At 40.2% G+C, this 20,374-nt stretch overlaps 1 protein-coding gene across 1 annotated transcript in view; it reads right to left on the minus strand.

Moving 5' to 3' along the window:
- LOC121952144 (spectrin beta chain, non-erythrocytic 4-like) overlaps positions 1–9,164 on the minus strand; it is a 48,532-nt gene extending 39,368 nt beyond the window's left edge. Inside the window, exon 1 of the mRNA XM_042498655.1 lies at positions 9,021–9,164. Coding sequence (XP_042354589.1) covers positions 9,021–9,143 — 123 coding nt within the window. The 5' untranslated portion in view covers positions 9,144–9,164. The remainder of the gene's footprint in view (positions 1–9,020) is intronic.
- Positions 9,165–20,374: the final 11,210 nt, after the last annotated feature.

Here is a 20,374-nt window from a genome sequence, read left to right on the forward strand (position 1 = left end):
CACGATATCTCACTATTTTTGACTTTTCGGAGCCTGTCAAGTCCCTCTTCTGACCCATTTTGCCAAAGGAAAGGAAGTTGCCTAATAATTATGCACACCTGATATAGGGTGTTGATGTCATTAGACCACACCCCTTCTCATTACAGAGATGCACATCACCTGATATGCTTAATTGGTAGTGGGCTTTCCAGCCTATACAGCTTGGAGTAAGACAACATGCATAAAGAGGATGATGTGGTCAAAATACTCATTTGCCTAATAATTCTGCACTCACTGTAATGTTATATTAAATGGTAGCATTCAGTAAAAGCATTAAAAACACTGGCTGGTACAGTGAATAACATTTATCATTGTGTTACAATAAAATGTTCTGCTGAGAAACCTTGGCATTAACGTGGTTCCCACCTGATACGCTTCACACACTCAAACATCATTGCAGACCAAGTCCCCCCCTTGCCCTCATGGCAAAGGCACTTCCTGATGGCAGTGCCCCGCACCCCTACCAGGACAATGCACCCTGCCACACCATATTAACTGCTAAGGAATAGCCTGAGAAACATGACAAAGCGCTCAAGGTGTCGACCTGGCCTCCAAATTCCCAAGATCCCAATCAGATTGAGCATCTGTGGGGCACGGTGGCACCCTAGACGTACCCCTGATAGACAGTCTAGTCTCCTTGGATCTTAGTTGACTCTGACTGGTCAAAGCATGAGCAGGACCTCTGGGGCTGTCCTATGGTGTCTGGCACCAGCGCATTGGCATCAGATCCTTTGAATCTTATGGGTTACAAGTACAAGCTTTTTTCTGTTTATTTTGAAAAACTCAAAATGCATTTTACATGCATAAATTGACACGTGGTCCCTGAGCATCCAAAACTGATACTTGAGGGGTACCTAGATGTCGTATGCCACGTTTCCACCAAAAGCTTTCAGTATAGTACCTTTAGAACCTAAAGTAACACCTACGGAAATGTACCTGAACCCTAGAATGGTTTAGCACAAGCATCACCAACTGGCGGACCGCCGTCCAGATCCGGACCAGAACTTCGTCCTATCCAGACCCGTGGCCAAGTTGTAATGAATGAAATGTAAGAATGAGAACAATATTTTTTAAGGAGTAGTGCTGGGCAATTAATCTAAAAATAATCGAAACCGACATTCAGAAGCTCTAACCGACATAATCTTACACATGTTGGGTCACATGTCTGACAGCCAGCTCATCTGTCATGTAAAAAAGTGAATGACTTTGACTTTAGAACAGCTGAGTGTGTGACAGCCACAGCATTTCATTATCGCGGATCAAACAGCTGATGGTCCGACAGCAGCGCAGTGAGACAAACAGAGCATAGCATAGCTCAGAGCACCAAAGTGTCTGAAACAGACAAATTTGGTGGAAAGTGCCATCTATACACTACTCTTTGTTAGTTTCAGGTTTAATCAGACTTTGGATGAATTATTTAGAAACACCAGGACGCATCGCTCTGTGTCTCATTCAGCCGCTTGTGCTAAGCTCTCTTTATTATTACCAGGGGCAGATGTAATGTTTTGGGGGCCTGGGGCCACAAGCACATGACCTTATTTTCACCCTTTCTCTAACTGGGAATGTTGGCAGGCTGTTGGCAGCTATAGGAGAAGTAGGCCTACTCAAAAGTTTTTAATTCCTGAGTAAAATGATTAATAGCACAGAAGATTCACAGAAGTTGAAGTCAGAATCCTGCAGTCAGGAGAGGTTGGCCTATTATCAGCACAATGTGCTTAAATTTACCTGAAGTTTGTTTAAAATTGAGATTTTTTTTTTAGATAAAATAAATAATAATAAATCATATGTTTATTACACTCCAAAACACCATAGTCAAATGAAACTATGTCAGTGAACTATGAGGGCAATAAACAAACCTAAAAAAAAAAGCAAAAGCAAAGCATAAAAGCAAATCATTCATTAATCATAATCGAGGTAAAAATGTACAATTAATCGTGATTCTGATTTTAGGTATGAGGTTCGGACCTTTGCTGGGAGGAAATTTTAGCAACTGGACCCCTTTGAATTTTAGTTGAATACCCCTGGTGTAGAATTTCCACCACAGACAGTACTCTTAAATGCCAGTGGCATTTATGTTACTCACTGCGCTGTCTTGCTCTCACTGTATTTCCTCTTCACCAGTGATACAGACCTGCAGTCTGCACATCCATTATCATCCACAAAACGGGGTTGCATGCAGAAATTTTCAGAACAACAACAAAAAACAGGCTGGAGTGAGACTCTCTCTTGATGGGATCTCTAAAAATAGAGGGTTTGTGCAGCGCACCAGAATGATGCTCCTCCATGTTTTTTTTCCAAGTGAGGAAACAGGATATATGCAATTCACATAATCTAGTTGGGATTCATATATATATATATATATATATATATATATATATATATATAATATATATATATGTATGTATGTATGTATATATATATATATAATGCTTAAAGATCCAGACGTCCTCCAAGAGAGACAATACAAACTAATTAAATGTTCAAAGTTGTCATCTTGAAATTTAAGGTGTGTTGCGTCTTTGACTTCTTGCATTGAGTAACATGCAAGAAAATGTTCACCATTAAAAGCAGCCTCTAACTGCAGGCAGTTAGCACAGTGAATTAACTCGTTTTTGTTTTTTTCTCAGTGTATAGCTGCTAACTGTCAACTAATAAAGCTGAATAGGCTGTAAAACCTTCTTTTTATTTTATAGTTATAGTTGACTAGTGTATGTAAGCCTACCATGCCCCAGTATAAACAGTAGTTACATAATCTTCAGAACCTGCTACAACCCAAACCTGACGGTTCTCTACTTACCAATCAACAGACTGCAGTGTTTCTAGCTCCATCTTTTGGTATCAGATCAGTGTGCTAGGTACCTCAACAGAGGTTGATAAAAAATGGGGATGGAAAGGAACAGATCTATTGGTACCATGAACAACTTTTCCCAATGGAAATTTTAAAATAACCTTTCTAATGTATACCTAACTGAACTCAACTGGACCGCTTGGTTAATGAAGCCAATGAAACATTGCATCAATAACAACATGAGGTGTGGTTTTTAATACTGTTATAAACACAGGTGCTCCTCTTTCTAATAGACCCATTGTATGTAGTGCACAGCATGCACCACCAGAGCTCAGTCTCCGGTCTCTACTGGTGGAACAGGTAGCTAAGCTGAAAGACACAGGGACACCTAGTGGTGGAGGGAGAAAATACAGGACTTTTAACAGCCGGTGGCCAGCAGGCAGAGAGAGACTGTGGGGAATAACAGCAAGTGTTTTTCCATCTAACTTGGTAAATTAAGAATTAAAACCAAACCAGACTTGGTGATTGTTGGAACAGTAGACTTACTAATTAGATTAGTAGCAACAGTAACCAAGATGGTTTGTGTGAGTTTTATTTTGTTTCTGTCGAGTTTGAATGATCTGTGTTTTATGATGAGTTAACAAGGCAACTAAGCCTTATCAGTCTTCAGTAACCCGAGAGAAAGTTGAATTCAAAAGGTGTACAGTTGTATTTCTTTGTTTAATAGGGAAAATGGGGTGAGAATATTACTTTTATATGCATTATTTATATATGACACTTATACCACTATACATTGCATACCCCAATGAAATCTCAGGAAGGTATGAAGGTATAAAACATTAGATACACAAAATTTTGTTTGTCATTGTTGTCCATACACCATTAACATTAACATTAACAACACATTAATGAACTTAACCATTACACTGAGTGACATGTTTCTGAATTTACGTGAACATGGCAATACCATATGCACCATCTTTCTAAATACTCACTTGACCACCATGTATTCTACCACTGAAAATATTCCCAAACAGACAGAAATTGCAGTGAAGCTGAAAAATAGAGGCCTTTTCACAGCAGACATTTTAACTTGTCATATTGGAAAAATAACATTAAGCATCTTTTACTTTATCTTCATCTCCTCCTGTATGACTAATAGAGCTCAAGTTAAGGACATTTACAAAGGACACTGGCTTTAATTTAAAAAAAAAATACATTCAGCATTTTAGTGATCGTATGTTATGCTACCATTTTCATATTAATGTCAATAAATTCCATAATCAAATAAGACCAGAAATTACAAGGCATTTGTGCATCTCTCAGTAGGCCTTTTTTTCATGAAGACTTTATGATGTCACGATATAAAAAGAACAGCTATATGATATGATCAGATCAGTGATGGCTGAATTCCATTTAGCTGCTTCAGTTTTAGGGTATTGGTATTGTGCACACTGGCTCACTGTCACACTGTCAAGGCTTACCGGGACTCAAAGCCATCGTTAAAGAAAAACTAAACCCCTAAACCACCTTTTCAGTGAAAAGCAATATATATGGGTATATAGTTGTGTTGTTGATTGATTTCGGTCAAATTTGTGACATATGCATGCAAAGTTTTAAATTCTACATATTGTGAATAAATGTGCATGGTGATTGCCCTCTAATGGTTAAAACCAGCTATTGCAATTGAACTTTGCCATTGGTTGATCCTGGTCACAGGAGCCTGTCTGTTGCCCTCCCATCACTGCTCTCTCACCAAGTGATTGCTTTCTGCATGGAGGTGCTGTGGATCGAGAGGCAGTGCGACTGGGTGACTGGGCATGTCTTAGCCCCTCTCCCAGCCCTGCCCATTTGTGAGACTTTTTCACATTCCAATGAGGAGGCACTCAAGACCCAAAAGTGGGGGTTTTAATTACTCTTTAAAATTAATTTTTATTTTTTTAAATTTTGACCTTTCTCAAAGGGTACCAATTGAATATGAAGATGCCCCTTAATATATTTAGTGTATGTGTATATAGAATATGAACAAATAGCTTAATCTTTCTTTGTCTGAAAAATTAATTCATGCTGATCTCAAATAACTATAAAAATGGATTAGGTACCAGCACCAAGAAAGAGAGCAGCAACCATATGCATATGTGCTCATCAGTGTGCCACTGATATATGCTCCAACTCGAGAGGGGCATGATTAGGCTGTATGTTGACCCCTGAGCCCACGGTAAGACTTGGCACAAGGTCAGCTCTGAATTCTTTCACTGTAACAGAGAAACACCCACAGATCCTCTTCACACAAGCCGGCCCAGAGCTGCATGCCCAGCTTCATGTGCTGAGTAAGTACTGAGAGAACGGAGGTGAGGAGCTGAGGCGGGAACCCTTCCAAAAGGACGCAGAGTTCTCTGATCACGGCAGGACGCGGCGTCATCTTTTCTCTCTGTCTCTCAGGTAACGACAAAGGGAGGTGGGGGGAGATGATGTGATGTGTGCACAGCTCTAGAGACATGAGGGTCTCTGTAAAGGTCTGTATGGGGCTACATACACAGAAAGTTGAAGAAATTGTGCCAGTCAGCACAGGACAGACAACCTCTGTGGAGCAGCCATCTTCTGCACTCGCTGTCAATCCTTTCAGCTGATTTATCTGCTATTTGGCATGAAAGGTTAAATACAAATCCTCTGATGATTCTGCAGAAAAGCAGTATCCTGTTTCATTTGGTTTTCATTTCAAGCTGAGACGTCATTCCAGTTAGACGACCTCTTCATGTCTCTCTGATTAGAGTCTTGTGATTAGCAGAGCATTAACTGCATTTATTATGTATTTTATTGTATTTTTCTATTTGGAAAATAAAATATAATGTACACATATATCAAAGGTGTCTGGTCATGGGTTAGATGTCATGTTGGCCTCAGAGTCAAAGATGCAAATTGTATTACTGCATGTCAGTGGTTCCACTCTGGTCCAGGACCTTTGTTGCCTGTTGTAACCAATTTAAATTTTGTTGACAAAGACACAGCGTTGGTGAACCAAAAATAAATCTCTCACCAGAGCAAAGTCAAGTTGACCTGGTGAGAGATCTATTTTTCCATTGTTGTTGCAAGTTGTGAGCTGTAGATCAGAAGTTACAACGCAGCCATTTGTGTCTGTCTGTGGATGGTGCAGCTGTTGAATGCATTTGTGGAGCTGGCTGCAGCGGAGGCTGTTAGCTCTGCTTGTTACCCGGTGAACCACAGCAGCCCAGTTTAAATAGAAAAAAAACCATCTTGACTAAAAGTTATGACTAGAAGTTGATTAAAATGTAATGCATTTTCAGTGACTAGAACATTTTAAGCTTTCATCGATAAAAACTAAATTTAAACTTTGAAGGATAAAAATGACTAAAATGTGACTAAACAAGTAAAGATTTTCATCTCAAGACTAAGACTAAATCTAAAATAGCTGCCAAAATGAACACTGACTGTTAAATCCCCATGCCTCTTGTCTATATCTCTTTTTTTTAAACTATCCGTGGGTATATCCCGAAACATGTCCAGGCGTGTCTAACAGTTGAGCATCCTGAGCAGGTGATAGCACACTACAGTCTCTTCTCCACCAAGCAGTCAGATTCAGTTCAGCTCAGTTTGTTACGCATTACAACAGTTATTTTTGCATTCCCGTTGTCAATGGTTGTGAATGGTACCAACTGTTGAGGTACCCAGCACACTGCTCCAGTACCAAAAGGTGGAGCTAGAAACACTGTAATTTGTTGATGGTCAAGAAAGATAGCTGTATCGCAGATACTGAAGCAGCATGGTAGCATTTTCCAAACTCTCTTGGTTTTTTGGCAGTATTTTCCATGCTGCCTGCAGCCTTCTCTTAAACAAATCCTGCCTCTCTCTTCTAATAAAACAGCAACATATTGAGAAGAAAAAACAATAAACATCTGATGTCCTCCATTGTGTCTGTTGTGGAGATATTACAATCTGGTAACAACAACTCCTGCATTTAAGAGTTCAGTCAACAGTACAAATGCAAAACGGAATTCGGATTAGGTTCATGTCTTTACAGGCCATATACAGGTGCTAAGAGAACTTACAGTGTTTGGTGGAATTGCAAATGATTTTACTTGGACTTGGGTGGGATGAGTTGACCTCACTTTTCTACTTATCCGACCACTCAAAGCACTTTCACACGAGTCATATTCACACACATATATATTCTGGTGACTTGAGGCTACCATACAAAGTGCCATCTACTACTCCATTTCTAAACATTCCGACTCAGATGGAATAGCAATTCAAGCAATTTGGGGTTCAATATCTTGCCCAATAATACTTCAACATGTTGACTGGATGAGCTGGGGATCGAACCACCAGCCTTCCAATTAGTGGACGACCTGCTCTACCTCCTAAGTAACAGCTGCCTCAAAAAATCCTTTTTCCAGTCCAGTGTAGCAGCCAAATTATATGATTATGCCATTGTTGAAGATATGAACACTATGTCAACAACAGGTTTGATTTTCACATAAAAATAATGTCATTGTTCTACCATCTGAATTTCTTTTTTGGCTGTAGACCAGTTCATCTCCTGCTCACTCTGTCATTCAAGTCTTTTTTAACGTCGCAACATCAAAATAAACATACAACATTCATAAACTGAGATGCTAGCTGATCACTTGATTGATCACGGATGTTTTGGGATGGCCAACTGAAACCCCAGAAAACTATAACTAATACCCAATAACAGGAGATACATCATGTGCAACTGCAATTGCAAACAATTTTTGTCCCCTAAAAGCCCAAAGCAATGAGCTTCAAATGACCTTACAGTCCCAAACCCAAAGCTGTTCAGTTTACATGATCAAAAAACAAGAAGTCACTGCATTTGTTTGAGTTTTGCTTGAAAAGGACTTTGGGTTAAAAAGTTAATCTATTATCAAAAATTTGCAGATTCATTTGACTAATTCATGAACTCTATAATGTGGTTGACTGTAATATCATAAATGTGAAAATAGGTCTGACAAACCATAGACTCAGATAATGAGTCACACATTAAATTGTTTGGATTGGATTTACTGTCCAGTAATCATCCACTGTCTTCTAACCTTTATTAAGAATTTACAGTGCATAGTAAAAGTGGCATTATTGTTTAATTGTAAATAAATAAATAATTTATCCCACAAGTACCATTAGGCACTCAAAATGAACTCCAAATCTGTACCTATTTGACAACATTTTGTCTTTTATACCTCTATTCTAGCTCAGCTGCTACTCTGAGTTTTAAACATTCACATGTAAATGCCCCTGTACTGTCATTGTAAAAATAACATCTCAGGTGTTCCTACCATGAATTAAAAGGCTAAAATGACTGGAAGTATTTCAACTAACATATTATTGTGAATTACTTAGTCATAGGATGTAACACAAATGAATATGGCTGCTAATGTATTCAATAAAAATTAATAATTAAAACACTTGGAAATGTCAACAAAGCCTCTTAAGATATTATCAGAGATGTAAATACATGTTAGCAAGGTCAAAGTCTGACAAACCTCACCAACTAAATAACGCCATCCATATATTTGTGACTTAAACCGGCCAAATGCAAAGTTCCATCAGCAGAAATGGATTCTCATTGACTGATTTACATCTCGAGAGCCCACCTGAGCATCACTAAGGCAGAGGGCAGAGAGAGCAGAGTGGCAGGGTGGCAAAGCATGATGGGAATGTGGGGCAAAAAAACAAACCTGAGAATGTTTTTGTGACGGAACTGACCTTATGTATTCCTAACAGACACCATTTATAAATCCATGGAAATGAAAGCAGTCTGCATTCTGTGTAAGTTTGGCCTTTACTGCTGTAAAGGTTCTAGTGTCCTCTACATGATTCACTGTCACCTCCAACTGAGCAGGTCAGTTCAGGTGCTCTAAAATCTGTGCACAAACACCAAAGAAGCACAGGGTTCCTGCCACCTGTGAACCTCGCTGTCAAAGACACTACAACAGGATAACCTTGAGAATGTAATTCAGGATGTCCCCGAGCAGAGTAATGAAATGAAGCTGAGTGATGACATCTCTCTGACTTTCACCTATTCTACTATTATATTTTACTGCCACCACACCCACTGTTACCCTGTCATGTACCCTCCTCCCTGACTCACCTGCTATGCCTCTCTGACCTCCCCATCCATCCCTCCCTCTCTCCATCATTATGTTTCACTCACCTGTTCTATCTTGGCCAGCCATTCTTTATTGCGGGCCAGCTCAGCCATAAAGGCCTGGTGCTTCAGCCACTTCCTGTGTAGCTTTTGAGCCTCATCCCGCGCCGTGTCTCGGGCCATAAGCATCTTCTCTTCCACCCGCTGTCCCAATCACTCAGTTAGGGGAGACAAAAATAGCCACCATCAGGAGCTCAACACTCGAGCCAGCCCTTCTTCCCCCCTTTCCCACAGGACGTCCTGCCTGCCTCCCTACGCAAGAGCCAACCGCTCTGCAGGGGCCTAGGTACCTGTGCTGTTACCACCCACCCCAACCCCCACCAGACAACCTTTTCTGGAGGAAAAAAAACCCTAGATAAGCACCTCAACAGCAGTGGTAGCAATGGAAGTACTCAAGCCCTTCCTTTGGGTCGCCCCTGGGTCCTCATGCCCTACTGCCTCATGGGTCTTGCGGTCCTGATGCTGCAGTGCCTGCTAGCAAGTCTCGGAGAAGGCAAAAACAAGCAGCCAAATAGAGGAAATGCGCCAATGACAACAGTGGAAAAGAATGGCACACACATCCAAGATTCCTGACGGGTTGTGGGTTATCTTCTAGCTCCAAATGTCGATTACAATCCAGCCATCAGTGAGGATGTAGATGTAGCATAGCCACAGAAGAATCTTTCAGCCGGGGCAAACCTGACCATCCAGCACTCGCTAGTCCCAGTCAATCTGTAGTCCGGTCTAATGATGCTGTATACAGGAGGAGGAGGAAGAGTTGAAGTGGGAGGAGCAGGGTGAATGGGATGCAGAGGCAGTGCAGAGGAGGCCGGAGAACATAAGCTATCTGCTCTTTAAATGCATCGTTCCCTCCACTGCAAAGGTGCATACGTAGGCTGGTGTGAGATAGCACACTATATTCTCTCCTCAGTTCCCCTTCCTCGTGTCCCCGAACAGCTCAGCCGCGGTTGGTGCATGCTGCTGCAGTCCTTGCCTCTCAGCTACGCTCCCGTGTGTGTGCTTGCGTGAGTGTATGTGTGTGTGTGTATGTGTGTGTGTGTGTGTGTGTGTGTGTGTGTGCAATCACAATCAGCACTGCAGTGCCGGAGCAGAGAAGGAGAGAGAGAGGGAGGGAGGAAGGGAGAGAGAGCAAGAAGGAGGGGAGAGAGGGGGGAGACAGCAAAAGGAGAGGGGGAGAGGGAGACGGGGAGAGGAAATGGAGAAAGGGGGAGCGCCACAGCAAAAAAAGAAGGGGAGAGCAAGTCAAAAGAGGGAAAAGATGGTGTTTGTGGTAGTGAGGGGGTTAGTGAAACAGAGAAAGGAAGAGAGAGCCTGCGTCATCCCTCAGTGTCACCAGGGACATTTCTCTGCACTAGAAATGACTGCACTCAGAGCAGGAGCAGGATTTGGGAAGGAGGGGGGGAGGTGTCGTTTTAAAACAGCTGAATGAGAGTGAAGAAGGATGCGTGCACACATGGTCCACAGTGCAGCTGACTGATTCAGATCACTGTTCCCCCTCCCTCTGTAAAGAGACCTACATGTGATTCTCCTGCTGCAAATATGTCATTTGGGTACAGAGGGTGCACACATTTGACTGTGTGATTTGGCTAATACTGCTCTCCTACATCTGAATTATAGATAAATAAGACAATTTTCAAAAAATGTTTTCTGTTAAGCTCTAATTTTTAGTTTGCAGTGGTCCTCCAGCATTGCACTTTAAAAAAGAAAACATATCCTTAAAAATGCCAAATTTTATCTAATTGAACCATTGCAGCATCCAGAGTTGACTACAGTTTCATGAGCACAGTTAGGTGGAGCACGACCTTAAAGTGCCAAGTGTTGTAGTACAAGTGTGTAGTGTTTATAAGTATAGTTCAGAATTTCAAAGATTGTCTGCATTTTCTTGAACCAAAAAATCTACATTTTTGGTTTGTAGAAATCAATTAGAATTCATCAGACGCAGTTTGACCCAATAAATTATAAATATATACATTAATAATACTAATACTACTGCTACTAATAATAATATGTTTTGAAGGATCAGGACCTTTGACAGTTTACATCACCTGCATGAAAGATAACTTACAGACAATCAGCCAGATGCTCATTTAGTTATGTACAAATCTCTGCCTGGCCACGCTCTGCTTTGCAAGACTGTCACCCCCTATCGGTCAATTGCATAAACATTTAATGTCTACCAAAGCTGGTGCCATTCTCATTCTGAAGTCGTCAAATACTACTGCTTTGTCAGTGCTTTTGGCATATAAGATCCCAACGCCAAAAGCCGCCTTACAAACCAGTCCTGGTGTAATGATAAGCCAGCGGACGGTTGTATGGTACCTACTGTATCTTCATGATACACAGCAGGATGCAATCAGGTTTAGACACTGACAGTAACAATGTAGGCCTAATATAAGTAGCATGAAGGAGGGTGTGCATAAGGTGGGTGCGAGGTGTGGTGGATGGGCCCAACAAACCCTAGATTTTCATGTGAGAGTCCAGTGTTTGCTTCCTCTCTGAATATGACGTTTCTTTTTGTATTTTTATACCTTACTGCATGCCTCCTTCCCTCAATCCATTGCAGTGTTGGTTCCCATATGCTTTTGTTGCCTAAACGGAACCACATGTAGAGTAATTCCACTAGAAGTTGTCAAAAATGTGTTTTCAAAAGCTTTCAAAATGGTTGAAAATCTATCCAGGCGTGCCTAAATAATTTTTGAGGCTTTTTGTGAGGCACATTGAGCTGGACTTGCGTTTTGAAATGACCTATTGCTTAGCCCCGCCCCCTCAGCTCACACGGACAAACAGCGCTGCTTAAACAAAATATGGTGACTGTCAGTGTCACGTTAGGGGACAGAAGCTACTTATTTCACACAGAAGCCATCGAAAGTGTTAGCATTAGCCAGCCTTTGCTTTCTTTGTAACATTACAGCCGAGCTGCCAAATCGCACACATTGACAGTGAGACACGCGCCCGCCCCCCTTCACACACTCTCACGCCACACCCCCTTTTTCTTACGCCATCAAATCCAAAACAAAAAAAAAGTTTTAGGAAGTGTTGAAGAGGGCTGGTCAAGTCACCAGCAGTATTGTTTGGACTTCCTTCAGAATTATACAGAATGAGAGTTCTCAGGGCAGATCTGCCTATCAAATCTGCTAGTAGAGTTGGGAACCGAAACTCATTTCCAAAGAACGAGTAGCTACTTAATGCCAAGTACCGGGTACCTGTGGGAAAAAAATCTGTTCTGCTTATCGGTTCCTAAATGTGACATAAAAATTAATGAATGCAAACAAAGGCTATATATATCTGCAAGGCCGTAGCTCATTTGGCTACCTTCCTGGACCTTTTCTCAGCTGTCATTAGGACCTGTTACTTCATGCATCAACACTACAACAAGCTGTAGAGCCAGTGTGCATGACCAGTGTGTCACAGCCATACTGCAAACCCTCCAAAATTCACGGGAATTTCCTGTTTCATGCAGCCCTCTCTTGGTGTCCTCCCGGCGTCACATTTCTACTGTATTTCTCCCGATTTAGAGGCCTTGACCATGTGTGTAGTCTCCACGGGGAGCCGGGGGTCACATCTGCCCCAATATACAAAGTAAAGTAACAGTAACAAGTAAGTAACAAGTAAGTAAGTTACAAAGTAACTGAGCCCAAGAGATAAATTTTACTATGTTCAACCACTGACAAAAAATAGAAAGCACTAATGAAAACAATATGCCTTACACATTTTGCTATTCACACAGCTGATCGATAGATCGCAGCAGACTGACAGCGTGGTGCAGTACCAGAGACAGACAGCAGAGTTTGTCCTCACAGCATCTGAACAGTTGAGTGGGGGAAAGTGACTTTAGATTTCTACAGAGGACTTTGTTTTAGTCTGAGTTTCCATCAGACTTTAGATGGAATTCTGTCTAAATACGACGACGCATCGCTCCATCTCTCATCCAGCTGCGCTCTGTTGCTTCCATTTTTATCTGGGGCGGATTTAGTGATTTGGGGGCCTGGTGCCCCAGTCTATCTGTCTTGCTTTGATTTCACCCATTCTCTAACTGGGAGTAAAGGTGGGCTGCAGAGCTCCTTCCAAATCTCATTCCAAACTTTCAGAAAAGTTGGCAGCCCTGGTTACAGCAGGGGTTGGAAATGAACTTTTTGTCCACCTGTCACTTTGGCTGGTGGTTTCCAAAATCTACCAGCCACTCAATAGATTACTGTTGTTTTTTCGTTGGCATGTGAAGCAAATCTACCAGCCACATGCATGTTTTACCAGCATGTGGCCAGTGAATAATTTCCAATCCTGATTACAGCCAAGTTTACATTAATGCTTTTTAGTTGAGGTGGGCATTAACTACATTTTGCTACAATTTACACTGATGTCCAATTGAACATTGAACAGAACAAAAATGCTAATACTAAGTTGAACAGATGACATGATGAGTTAATGTTACGAAGCTTAAGTTGGCCATAACGTTAGCGGCTATTAGCTAACTTAAGCTAACGTTACCTAGCAAAGTTTGCTGTACGGTGACATTATACACATTAGAGTGGTGAAGTAATGAGTCCTAAAACGCGGAAGTCCATTAGTCTCATAGCACTCCCGGTTCCCCTGTCCATAAGTCTATGGGTTTTTTGATGGTTTTTCGGTAAAATGCCCTCAATAAGGTCAGTGGTTAACACAGGCTAAAGATATTTAAACACGATTTTTGAACTTTTAGGTTTTACTCGTCTTAAAAAACTGCTAACAAGTGGCTAAATGGGATTACAGTGTTTGTTGGGGATGTTAGACGTACGGACACAGAAACTCATTAAACCCACTTGTCTGCCTTTACAGCTTTACCAACTCGCACTCGAACTTGTACATTTATCTGTATAATATTTATCGATTGTGTTTTAACATGTTTTTACAGTGTTTGTAGTTGTGACGTTTAATACATGCGACCGCGATGTAGTTCGTGTATAGCCTAATAATAATTTTTTGCATCTGGTGATTTCATTTACGTTTCAAAACACACAAAAGTGGTGTTCATCTGTGAAGATTATCTCGCTGAACAAAACATGTACGTCTCATAAACTTGTGCTTATCAGAGAGCTTATTTTTGGCGATAACTGAGAATCCCATTCAAAAATTCCACAAGGTTTTTGACATGATTTTTGATGAGGGAACCACTACTATGCTTACTTTCTGGTTGACTTGCAAAAATACATCATCCCCTCGCCACTCTATGTTGCTGATATAATATGAGGTCATATATACTTGACACTTTGCAGTAAATTTTGCTAACACTATGTTGCCTTACCTTAAAACAAATGTAGACATCCATGTTTGTTTAGCTTCTTTATGTTGAGCTGCTTAATCCAAAGGAGACACTTTGCTCTGTTTATGTAAGGTTTAATAAGACACTCCATTCTCTTGCCTCTCAGGATACCCCGTATCAGTGTTGCATTTACTCCGTGCACTGTTTGACAATTTTTTTAATTATTATTTCATTAATTTCAGTAAAAACGCAGGAAAATCAAAATTTCTGATGGTTTTCTATAGAGCTCTATGAGCAGGATGTCTGAGAGCATTGTGCAGCATTTTGTTATTGGCTCCTGGCGTTCAAGGGCGGGGCCTAGCAATAGGTCAATTTCTATATATCGACTTCCCTATAATACATCCATGATATATTCACAGTGTGAGGGGCGTGGCCTCGCCAACTTTGAATTTTTGAGCCTTGATTACAACGCCCCCATCTGGCTGATTGGGGTCACATATTCTGTGCATTATTTGCATGCAACTGGTAAATAGTCAAATTTGCAGTAAAGCTTCAGTGATTAGACAAAATTGCAAGGCTGCATAGAATTCGTGGGGATTTACGTAAATTGTTTCAATGCAATATCTCAAGACCATGGAGGGACTGTAAAGCCCCAACAAGACAATAGGTGTCGTATTTGTTGAGCAGCATTCAGACTCAACTTCCTATCATTTGTGAAAATTTTTTTAAAAAATTAAGAAAAAATAAATAAATTCACAGAAAAACAGTAGCGCTTCAGTTGATCCTGCTTTAACCTCTTGATGTAAGTACTCAATGAAAGATTTTGAAATTGACAAATTATTTTAATAGATCAAAATAATTAAAAGGAACACAGGAAGTTCTTGACAATGTGATACTGCTCCTCAACCATTCATCCATCGTATCATATAGATTTATCTAAAAACGCATTCTTTGCGTAATGCAAAGCCTGAATCACCAGAGCATCTCAGAGCAGTATGTTAGTCATTCAGACACTAAACATACACAGCAATATTTTTTTGTCTTAAATAGGCTCCATGGACCAATTCTTTAGACCACAAATTTAAGATTAAAAAATTCAACCATAATCACTCTAAATCATGTAATAATCTAAATTAGATTTTATGATATTCATGCTTTGCTTTATGTTTATGTTTTTACATGTTTTTCAATCATTTTGGTAAAAGTGCTGTCAACCACTGTTCTAAGAAGAACAAAGATAAGAAATCAAAGGGTACTAAAAAAAATGAGAACAAATCATAGATATGAGGAAGACTAAGAGAGAATCCGTTTGGCATGACAGCTATTGTCTTTTATTATATACAGTGTTGACTGTCTAAGTAATACCTGGGAAGTATGTTTTTGCAATATAAAGTACTGATTGGGCAGTGATTGGCATGTATGTCAGATTGCTGCTGGTGCCTCTGTGACTGTTTTTTGCCAGCATTTTGGTTTTTTGGTTTTTCATATTGTCTGCACTTGTAGGAGCTTTGTTTAAATTCAGATTATAAAAGTAGTATTTCCCTAAAATACCTCATGTCAATGCTAGTAGTTATAGCCTAACTATTAGCTTTTTACTTTTTTTGCATTTAGGTTTCAATAATGATAAAGGTGGTGTTCATTTATGAAGACTATCTTGATGAACAAAACGTGTAAGTATCATAAACGTTTGTTTACTACACAGCTTATTTTCTGCAATGATGCAAAATCCAATGGAAAATCCCATACACTTTTTGATGAGGGAGCCAGGGCAGTGCTAACTTTCATGTTGGCCTACAGAAAAATGTCATCCTTGGTGAGCTCTATTGTCGAGGTGGCCTAATGTTATTAATATACTTCAGTAAACTCCACAGTAGGACACATAGACCATATGACACATACAGCACAAGACAGTTAAAAACATTATGAACATATATTAGAGAGGTAGCAGATAAATGTCAAATCAAAGAGAGCTTGTAAAGGCAGTGCCTGAGATGAGGTGGTATGATTACAAGGTTTCAAGTTTAATTGCTTTTTACTTCTTTAAGTTTATGTTTAAAGGTTTGGTAATTAGTAACAGGAAGATGTTTCAGTAGTTAGTGGCTCTGACTGAGAGGAGTGTTTGCCCAAACTTGCGACATCTGTATTGTACAACACAGTCCCCTCTGGCAGTTGCCCTTGTTGCCTGCCATTACTATCCCTCTGCATTACAAATTGCCTCAGTGGAGGAGGTGCAAATTCATGGATGTAAAAAATGAGTCAAGCATCTGCAAAATGTTAAAAAATACCACAGAGACATTTCAGACCTCAGATCTTCAACCCTTAGGGCCTGCTTTAATATCACACACAATTATATTGCTCCACACAAAATGTGCTTTTCAAAATAAAGCTAAAATATTATACATTAAAATGATTTTCTACTTTCATATAATTTTTTTCTTTCTTTTGGTGTATGCCTTGTCCCTCAAAAAGTGCTTCCAGTTTTATGGCAAATAATGGGTAACTTTGGCAACAGCGTTTGATGAAAACTCAAAAGTTTAATTTCTGTGCATCATGAAGGTCTTTACAGTATTCTATTTGAATGTAAGGTCAATTGAGTTAACCTGCTACAGGGGAAAAATGAAAAAGTAAAAAAAGTAACTTCCTGCTACCAATAGGTGGCGCTATGACTATGATTCAAAATTGCACCGCAAATGTCTTCAGGCATGGACTCTTACAAAATCTGTAAAATTCTGTAAAGATCTGACCATCTGAGGTGAAGTTAAAACAGTTTTTGATGTGGAAACACAGAAATTGTCCACCCGACTACGGTAACGCCTTTCAATGAAAACTCACAATATTCATTTTCAAGCATCATCAACATCTTAAGGATATTTTGAAACCATTTTCAGATAAATCGAGTCAACCAACTAGGATTTGGATGTCTTAGTGTAAAACTTTGCCTTTCCTGTGTCAATAGGTGGCGCTCTCATTATCGCTTAAAATTGTCATATAGATGTGTTCGGGGGGGACTCTCATCAAAAGTGAAGTTTGGGGCAGACTGGACCCATGAATCTATTATTCATCTGGATACAGCTGTGGGGGCAGGGCCTTGTTCATTTCTATGAGAGCTGCTCAGTGGCACATGAAGCCAAGCCCCCAGGAAGTGCGCCGCCCTCTAAAGGAAGATTTACATAGTGGCCGAAAGTGGAATTACAGCATCACGTGATGCACACTGGCCCAGAAAGACTTTTCCCCATTTGCTTGACATTGGAAAAGAGACCTCCTTAAATGACTGGATAATTTTTTTTGAGACATGTTGACTTTTCAGAACGCATTTTTTATAGTTATTATTGAAAATTAACTTCTAAAGACATAAAATGGTCCATTTTCCGAATAAAGAGGTATTTCTCCAGACATAAAATGAACGCACATAGGACCCACGGAAATCTACCGCGTGAACGCGCATGTAACTCTTACAGTTTCTGACTCAACACAGGCTTCGCGCAGTAATGGATATTTTTGCTGTAATTCATCATTTTTTAATCGCAATTCATCATTTTTAGTATCTTACAACACATCCATATGCTGCTGGCTGTAAAAGTGTAATACAGTTATTAAACGGTACTGAGCATAATTTTTTTTTTTAAAGTTGAGTTGTTTAATAATACAAGGGCCAATGTTACATGGCACCACCTTTTATTATATTTGAGTGGAGAGAACACATTTCATTTCTCCGGTCGTGAGTATGATATGATTCCCTGTGAAACTATATGTATATTTGTGTGTGTGTGTGTGTGTGTGTGTGTGTGTATGTGTGTATAGAGCGATCGATACACTATATATATATGTATTCATGTGTGGGTGTGTGTGTGTGTGTGTAGATAGATAGATAGATAGATAGATAGATAGATTTGTATAGTCTACACATCATTTTTACCCTTTTACAACACATCCATACACTGTTGGCTGTAAAGCCTGCAATATGGACGTCTTACCATGTCTGTGTCAGAGACCAAATATATACTGTCTACGGTCTGTATTCAGACAACCGGTTATCAGTGAGCAGCGCGGAGCACTAGTGACAGTTATTAAACGGTACTGCATGTAGTATTCACTTATAGTTGAGCTATAATACAGGGGGCAATGTTACAATGCACCACCTTTTATTTGTGGGCACAACACATTTTTTTTCTGTTAATTTAATTTCTCCGGTTGTGATTACGATATGATTCCCTGATAAGATGTATGTATATTTGTGTGTGTGTGTGTGTGTGTGTGTGTGTGTAGAGAGAGAGATAAATATACCATTATCTGATTATCATGTAGCAAAATATTAAAACCAACTGCACTGCTATTGTTATACCGCCAATTAGCTAAAAAGTTAAGCTACTATGAGAGGAATGCTCGTGAATGAGCGCTGTTCGCTTCGAGCACTTGACTTGGGTACCTTGTGTGAGCGAGCCAGTGAGTCGGAGTCAGTGCTCGGGTATCCAGATTTATAATAGATCCATGGCCTGAGTGAAGGTGAAGTGAAGGTTTAGAAAAGTGAAAAATACCTGGCCCATAGACCATGCGCAGAAGTGATTAACGACAGCCGAACATGGCCAAGTGCGGCTGAGTGTACCTGAGCACTGACTCCTACTCACCGGTTCGCTCACACAAATAACCCCAGTGCTCGAAACGAACAGCGTGCGTTCACATGAGCATTCCTCTCATAGTCAACCCACCCTCTGAAGCAAAATTTACATAGTGGCCGAAAGTGGAACTACAGCATCACGTGATGCACACTGGCCCAGAGAGACTTTTCCCCATTTGTTAACATTGGGAAAGAGACCTCCTTAAATCACTGGATAATTTTTTTTGAGACATGTTGACTCTTCAGAACGCATTTTTTATAGCCATTTTTGAAAACATTAAGTCCTAAAGACGTAAAATGCGCTATTTTCCGAATCAAGATTTAGAATTCGGTCTTTCTCCAGACATAAAATGAACGCGCATCAGACCCGCGGAACTCTACCGGGACAACGCGCATGTAACTCTAAGAGTTTCTGACACAGCACAGGCTTCGTACCGGCTGTAGTAATGAATATTTTTGCTGTAATTCATCATTTTTTAATCACAATTCATAATTTTTATCATTTTACAACACATCCATACGCTGTCTTAATGTGTCTGTATCAGAGACCATATATACAGTCTACAGTGTGTTTTCAAACTACCGGTTATCAGTGAGCAGCGCGGAGCTCTAGAGACAGTTACTGAAAGGTACTGAATGTATTATTTTTTAAAGTTGAGCTGTGTGATAAAACACGGGGCAATATTACAAGGCACCACCTTTTTATGGGCACAACACGTTTCTGTTAATTTGATTTCTCCGGTCGAGATTACGATATGATTCCCTGATGAGTTGTATGTATATGTGTGTGTGTGTGTGTGTGTGTGTGTGTGTGTGTGTGTGATAGATATACTATTATCTGATAATCACGTAAATATTAAAACCGACAGCACCGCTGTCATTATACCGCCAATTAGCTGCTGTTGCTAATAAGCTAAGCTACTACGAGAGGAAGCTCGTGCACCGGTGCTGTTCGCTTCGAGCACTCGGGTCATCTGTGTGAGTGAGCCAGTGAGTGGGAGTCAGTGCTCGGGTACACTCAGCCGCGTTCGGCTGTCGTTAATCACTTCTACGCATGCTCTATGGGCCAGTAGATCCGGGTATTTTACATTCTATAAAAAAGAGTTTTCTCTGCTTCATGCGCCCCTGAGCAGCTCTCATAGAAATGAATGAGGCCCCGCCCCCACAGCTGTATCCAGACTTCCTTATAATACATCCATGCTCATAGTAGCTTAGTTTATTAGCAACAGTCGCTAATTGACGGTATTATGACAGCGGTGCTGTCAGTTTTAATATTTACGTGATAATCAGATAATGGTATATTTATCTCTCTCTCTCTAAACACACACACACACACACACACACACACAAACACACACACAAATATACATACAACTTATCATGGAATCATATCGTAATCACGACCGGAGAAATCAAATTAACAGAATCAAAAAGTGTTGTTCCTACAAAAATATATTAAAAGGTGGTGCCTTGTAACATTGCCCCTTGTATTATTACACAGCTCAACTT

This window comes from Plectropomus leopardus, chromosome 13 (assembly GCF_008729295.1).
Source record: "Plectropomus leopardus isolate mb chromosome 13, YSFRI_Pleo_2.0, whole genome shotgun sequence".
NCBI classification, from domain to species: Eukaryota; Metazoa; Chordata; class Actinopteri; order Perciformes; family Serranidae; genus Plectropomus; species Plectropomus leopardus.